General features: G+C 41.3%; 1 protein-coding gene across 1 annotated transcript; it reads right to left on the bottom strand.

Moving 5' to 3' along the window:
* Positions 1–274: 274 nt before the first annotated feature.
* LOC125718198 (ADP-ribosylation factor 1-like) lies at positions 275–7473 on the bottom strand. The gene is made up of 5 exons (XM_048991859.1): positions 7389–7473; positions 1803–1960; positions 1464–1574; positions 1256–1380; positions 275–1161 (listed from the first exon to the last, which is right to left on the bottom strand). Exons 2-5 carry the CDS (start codon positions 1948–1950, stop codon positions 1000–1002), a joined length of 546 nt encoding a protein of 181 aa, XP_048847816.1. The 5' UTR covers positions 1951–1960; positions 7389–7473; the 3' UTR covers positions 275–999.

Genomic DNA, 7473 nt, shown 5'->3' with positions numbered 1-7473 from the left:
GATTCCTTTTGCCTTTAGTGTAGAGCAGAGAGACCCTCTTTGCCATAGACCAGACGCTAGGCTACGTTTGATTTGGTTCTGAATCACAGCAAAGTCATGTGCTGTACCATAAACTCCAAAGATGAAATAGGAATTGGGGGGGGGGGGGGGAAATACGGAAAGTAATTCAAAACACAGTCAGTAAACTCTTGGAATGCCTAAATGCCTTGAGGAAGGACACTCATACAACCATCACAAACCCTGTGTTCCATCAAACAGCCCAACTGACAGCATATCATTTCATTTGTTTACTGAACAGGCCTTTAACATAACAGGAATGAAAGAAGCCATGACAATATAATAATATACAAGTAAAAACCTGGTGTGGGGGGGGGAAATGTTACTCAGTGTTCGCTTGTGCTTCATGGCATGGGTAGTGTTCCTTTAAGAACCTCAGCTATGACTGATTGGGCCTTGTTCATGAAGGGGGGGGGCAGCATGATTTTCAAATAATGCAAAGAAGGACCTAGGAAACCTCTTTATTGACTTTCTTCCAACCTGATACAGGTTACAACATGATGTTTAAGTGGGTCTTAACATTTTACCACTGGTGACGAATATCAGGTTTTTAATCATTTTCCTTTTTGAGCTCTTCTTTGGAAGCTGACAACGCTCTGCATCCTGGGTCTTCCTTTGCCTACTGAAAACCACGCTGTCATGAGGTGGGCTGGATGGGCACGTGCTGTGCCACACCGCTCTCTGGACAAGGAGCCAGAGAGCCGGACGGGTGTTTTCTACGGGAGGTGTGTAAGGCACGCCAGGGCTGCTCCCACTCCCCGATGACAGACACACAGACACACTCACACACACTCTTACAGATACATACATGGGACAGCGCCAGCCAGGGCCCAACTGGGTGGGAGGGGTGGAAACAGTAAGGATGCGAGACGAGGTTTGGGGGGCTGGGGGGGGATTAAGGCCGTGACTGGAGCTGCCCTGTCATGTAGACAGTGGAATGGATCATTTCTGGTTCTTCAGCTGATTGGAGAGCCAGTCCAGGCCCTCGTAGAGACCATCTCCGCTAGTGGCGCAAGTAGCCTGGATGTACCAGTTGCGGTGGCGGAGCGAGTGCAGGCCGAGCTTGTCTGTGATCTCCGCCGCATTCATGGCGTTGGGAAGATCCTGACGAGAAGGTTGGGGGGCTGTTAGTCAGGACCGGCACACAGGAGTGACTGAGAATAAAAGGCCAATGGGTCGCTTGGAACCAAAAGCTCACCTGCTTGTTTGCAAAGACAAGTAAGACGGCATCTCGCAGCTCATCCTCCGCCAGCATTCTTGTCAGCTCCTCTCTTGCCTCGTTCACCCGCTCCCTGTCGTTACTGTCCACAACAAAGATCAGGCCTGAAAGGAGGAGGAGGGAATGAGTGGGAATGACTCCAGGTTTTCAGAGCTACTAACAGTCGACTCACAATGACACGTCTCACCTTGTGTATTCTGGAAGTAATGACGCCACAAAGGCCGAATTTTATCCTGACCGCCGACGTCCCAGACGGTGAAGCTGATGTTTTTGTATTCTACAGTTTCTACATTAAAGCCTGTAAAGAGGAAGAACATGACTGGTCACCACCATACCATTGCTGGACATCCAACTCCTTATTTGGTTAAACCCATGAAGCTACGTTTCCATTTTGCGACACACCAGCAGAGTGCAACCAGCAGCCAGGAAGCAATTTTCAGGGATCTGGGAGGGGGTGCATTGCCTTATAGATCAACATGGACATGACAGACATGTCATGTCCACCAGCGTTCGAAATAGGGCTCACCAATGGTGGGAATAGTGGTGACGATCTCTCCCAGTTTGAGTTTGTACAGAATGGTGGTTTTCCCAGCTGCATCCAGTCCCACCATGAGGATTCTCATCTCTTTCTTCCCAAAGAGACCTTTAAATAGGTTGGCGAAAACATTCCCCATCTTGTGTTATCTGGTAAAAACACATATAGCAAAAGACGATTAGCCACTTCTAACTACATCTACCAAATCGTGCAAGTGCAAAGTTGACCTGAACCCAGTCACTGAACACTCTGGGTATTTTAAGCTCAAATTTAAATAAGTTGTACAAGAATGCATGGTACAGTACTGCTTCGATTGATTTCCCATTACCGTAGTTCATGGGTTCACTGCTCCTCCCTTAAACAACCCTCAAGATCAGAGACCATCTTATGACTTATGTGGCACGTGTAATTCATTAATCTCTAAATCCATTTCCCATGGGGAAAGACATCACAAATTACAAAGAACTAGGCGAGCAAGCTTTGTCCTAAAAAGGAGTCTGAGGTAATGTGGACTGAGGCAGGTGATAATATTACCAAAGACAATGGCCCTATAAACCCAGGTACTAGTCTAACTGGGTACTGCAGTATAGCAATGATAAATCTGAAATTGTATCATCCAAAAGTGGTGGGTTCTCCTCCCACAAAGTTGCAATCTGCTATGAAGCAGATTCATCATAACCATCTGAATATCATGGGGTTGCAATAAGGGCAGAGGACAGGTAAACAGTGTTGTTAATTTTCAAAGGAGCATAGACACAAGCCTGTGAGATCAAGAAGTGATCACTGCCTCACTGACAATCCTTCGCAGTCTAGAAACATTGATGATCAAGTGAAACAAATCTGAGTGTCAAAAACACTTCATTATGAATTCGGAAAATACGTCTGGAAATTAAATTTGAAACAATCTGGAAAATACAACAGAATATCACGACCGAGGAACCGAAACAGAGATCTCTCTTCGTTTTGCATTAATGTAACCGTGCCAGCCATAGCCCTGCTGTCATACATGCTATAAAACGTTTTGTACAGATCTATTTATAAATTGCTCAGAACATTTTTGTGTATAGAGAGGACAATACAACCCTCAATGCAAACCCCTTCATGTTTGCAGTCTTAATAATGTTGGTACAGGTGACAGTGTAATCTATGAATTAAAAGTCTAACACACTAGCTAGATTTCTTAAACAGAATGCATGCATATACATGCAAACTGATTTACACAGAGATCAATTTTAATTCATGACAGTCCACAGAGCATTCCTTCTGCCAAATGATATTCAGAAAATCTAGCAATAGCAAGGTGGAGACTCCTAGCAAACTAGTACATTTTACGTAGAATGAAATTGTAGTTTGAGCTGCTTTATTCATTCCCCTTGGCTGAATTTTTAAATCTGATACCAGCAAGCACTGTTTCCCTGCTTCAATAGAAAGTGCATGGACATCTTTGTACCCTGCCAAACCTGGCCAGAATACATAAATGCATTCTTAAGTATTTCTCTGCAAAGTTCTTTACCATATACCCTGGGAATATTTTTTAAGAACGTCATTGTTGCTGTGACTTCTGCTAACAGCCTGGACTTAAATTTGACCTCCTCTGCATAGCAACAACTGTTACTCTGCCTCACAACACTTAATTTCATGAAATATTGTAACTGTACGGTTAAGTCTAGTTTTGTAGTGCATAATGGTAATTAGCCTATTCATCTTCATAAAAGGTTGTCATCTTCTGTTAGCAAAAGAACTGCTGTCCTAAATACTGAAACACCCCCGTTAGCTACATTGTGATTCAACAATCATCTGTTTTGAAGGGTGTCAATGGGTGTGTAAGCCGTTATACATCACTGACAAAACAGTGCATGGTTAATATGCCAAATATGACTGCTGACCTGCAATTAAAACAAGCAAAGTTATCTTAGCACGTTTACATTACAACACACCATTTCAAAAACAAAACAGGTAAAGGTGTTGTACCCAGAAATACACTTTGCATACCTGAATGAATGGATGGATGTTCAGAACCGGAAAGAGTCGTTTCACATTGACCATTTTCCATATGCAAGGTGCCAGCTAGTTAAATTGTTTTAGATATGCTTCAGTTATTTTAAACTCTGGCCAATGTTTGGAAGGGCCCACACACACATAGGAGTAACCTGGGAATAGGTCACCCCCCCATTCCCATCAACATTTCATCGCAAGAGATTCATGCTCATATTCAGATAAGGTGTACAGGTGAATGTAAATTGATATAGTACTGCTAGGTAACCAACGCGTAGAAATATTATCTAACTCGTGACACAAGGTTTCAGTGCACCATTAATTTCAGAACTTGCCAACAAGCACACTCAGACATTTGACCGCTCTGTCAGACATATACATATACTTTGTCTGTTCATTTGTAGACCCAGGATTATGAAACACACACCATCAAGCAGTTCCAATATTCGTCATCCTTTGGAAAGACATTTCTGTTCACTGGTGGAATCCATCATCTGGCTGACTAGGATCACGTGGCTCCTACTCCAGGGAAACTCATTTCACAATACTTCATGTTACTCAAAGATGCCCAATGATATCTAGAAGCACTGAGAATGACCAGTCACACTTCACACTCACTGCTTTAGATGATTTCACACTAAAGAATCCATTTTGGTTTTCAGCGCAATCAAAGAAGCCTTGCTTTCCACTGCTCAATGTTACTGAGGAAGAGAAAGGCACAACTAAGTAGCTAAGGTCAGAAAAATCTTCCAGTAACTGATGTGAATATGAAGTGGAACGAACTACACCTGCAAAGTAATCCAGCTGACTGAATTATTTACAAGACAGCCAGAGAGACACAAAGGCAACCAAGCCAGCACACCAAGGTAAAGTTAAATTTACTGCATATAAACTGAACACAGAAATCCAACAGTGAACATGGCAGTTACATATATGCTGTCCCTGCAATAACCAGTCAAAATTGCATAAGATCAGCAGGGCAATTTATAGATTAATTCAACTTATAAGTTAAAACCATATTTCTTACATTCGCAAAAAGGTTCACTTGAAACGGTCAACCCAATCAAAGGATAGCCTGAAATACTACCTTTTTCCACCCGTACGGATAATGAAAGCTAAAATGTGAAAGAACTGACAAAGTTCTAACTAAGAAATACACAACTGAAAATAATTAAAGAAGCCAGAAAGTTGTACCATATTTGCAGTCCACTGTATCCCACATTACCATCAACAATACCCATCAGTTTTTCAGACTGAACGGGGGGGGGCGGGGGAATCTACCAAATTTAAAAATAAATATCATTATTATTTCTTATTTATTTAAAGCTGTTATTCCCCATGTATGTTTTGATAAGGATTCAACCAATAAACATGAAGAACTGATTAGCTTCTATTTAAATTCGCTGGATGAGTTTAGTGATGAATTTGTCATATATGTTAAACGCTGACGACAGATATTCGTAACATCCCCCCACCCACTAAAGATCATCACCACTCAAGCCAACAAATATGAATTATAATGCTGGTGAGTAACTGGATAGCCAACTGGTTCTGAGAATGTGATCTTTGATATGGAACTGCATCATTACTCGAGTTCTCAATTCAGGCACTCATGAATAAATGAAGTCCCTACAAATTAATTATTGACATAACCTAATAAAGATAGGGGCTGCGCATGTTTTGCTCTAGTATGATGGTCACACTTCAGTGAAGTCGTCAAAATTATTTTTTGACCTTTAATACTCTCACACCTGTTAGTACCCTGATGCTAACAGGAAGATAACTGGACAATTTAACGGCCTGACCGTGCCGGGAGCTCAGGTTTCTTCTGCTGGCTAATATACCCTTATTGCCTGAGATTCACTGAATTTATCACCATGTCAAGTACTGTATGTCACCAAAACTAACCATTGTCCATCTTCAACTCTGCACTGAACATCAGAATTACTAAACCAATACTTTGTAGAAATTAAGCACAGAAATATCACTCTACTGTATTATGCAGCATAAGATGTGAACCAGGCATCTTAAAACCTGATGACTCTGGAAACTTTTCAAATTGGTGACAAATGATACAACTACAAGTGTGACCTGGTCTTATATTCAATAAAGCCAGTAATATATTGATTAAAGGCCCAGACTTGTAACTAGGTTGCCAGTTCAAACAGCTCAGATGCCCCTCCCTGGTATACTTAATTTCAAACCCCTTTATAAAAGGCAACTTAGCCAACATTCAAAACTGTTTAATGAGAGCAAAGGGGCACGGGAGAAGATTTGTTTAAAATACATAACACATTTCACAACCCAATAGTATCTACAAGGGACAAGTGTGTCAGAAGTATTTTTTAAAAACTTGCAATGCACTGGTACACTTCACACTTGAGAAGCTAATGCAAATAAAGATCGTCACCTCAGAAACACCAAAGACATTCAAATAAAACAGCACATCTCATTGGGACAAACAAACAATGAAATCCTTAGGCAATACAGATATTTACAGTAAACGTTAGGTAACCGTGGAAAAGCATGACATTGATATGTATCAAGTACGGCGTCCTGAGCTCAGCTATTGTCTTCTTGAAAAGAAACACAGTATCCTACACTACTAAATGTGTGTGTGTATATATATATGATCGTCTATAAACCAATCGACAAGCAGAGATCCCCTGGACTACGAGAAACTTCGGCCCAAGTTACCCAACACCAAACGGAAATGAAACAGAATGTTCAGCTGCTCCTAAAACATATCATAAGGGAAAAAATGAATCGCTAACCAGAAAACATAAATACGTGGAATTATCAAGACAATCTTGGGAAAAAAAACTCGGTTGGTAATATGGTCTTGCTACTGGTGTCAGGTGAAGTTACTTTAAGAGACTTAATGCTGACAGTCTGCCTAGCCGGCGATATAAGTAAACCAAGATAATGTACTTCTCATTTATATGGTTATAAAGTTAACTAACTAGCTATCTGTAGGCGAATGTTACTTCGCCGATGGCTATAAGGACTGGGCCTCGAATCCTACAAGCTTCATCACCACACTCAGATGGTGACACCATATTGCCCAGCTATCGAGAGCGACCGACGACCTATTTCTTACAACACGGTGATAAATAAACAATGACGATACCCTGGTTACTATTCGAATCCTGTTCAAGTTAATGTGTAGGGTCGTAACATGAATGGTTTTCGTTATCCTGGTCTTCAGATCATCAGTTACGCAAGTGACTCGCTAAGAACGAACGTGACTAGCTTACATTTCACTCCTGCAGTCACTCTTAATGTGTTGACCAAACAAATTACAGGTTAAATATACCAAATATACGTTATATATAACAATTATACCGTGCTGAATATTATAGGTTCCAAAAAGTGCTTAAGACTACACAGCTGGCTATCCCGGTAAATGTCATCAGGTACACACATAACCCTTCTCGGGTGTCGCTAGAAGAGTCAGTAACAATATCATACTACATCCAGTCAAACAAAATTCAGTGGAGGCCATATATAGTACATAAAAACACAGGAGGCTAAAAGCTACCTATACTCATGTAATACGGATAACTGCCAATTTATAATTACCTCAGAGCTGTTGCTTCTCGATCTTTCTCTAGCACTCTACTTCACCGTTACCGACAAAATGGCGTCTTTCACGAGCCACAGATTG

This window comes from Brienomyrus brachyistius, chromosome 22 (assembly GCF_023856365.1).
Source record: "Brienomyrus brachyistius isolate T26 chromosome 22, BBRACH_0.4, whole genome shotgun sequence".
Lineage (NCBI taxonomy): Eukaryota > Metazoa > Chordata > Actinopteri > Osteoglossiformes > Mormyridae > Brienomyrus > Brienomyrus brachyistius.
The sequence above is the reverse complement of the archived record's forward strand: the minus strand, read 5'-3'. Positions and strand labels throughout refer to the sequence as shown.

Coding starts and splice junctions, on each gene's coding strand:
- LOC125718198 (XM_048991859.1), bottom strand. CDS start 1,950: ATGGGGAATGTTTTCGCCAACCTATTTAAAGGTCTCTTTGGGAAGAAA. Junction 1,575..1,802: donor CACCACTATTCCCACCATTG/GTGAGCCCTATT, acceptor TCCTCTTTACAG/GCTTTAATGTAGAAACTGTA. Junction 1,162..1,255: donor TTGTCTTTGCAAACAAGCAG/GTGAGCTTTTGG, acceptor CCTTCTCGTCAG/GATCTTCCCAACGCCATGAA.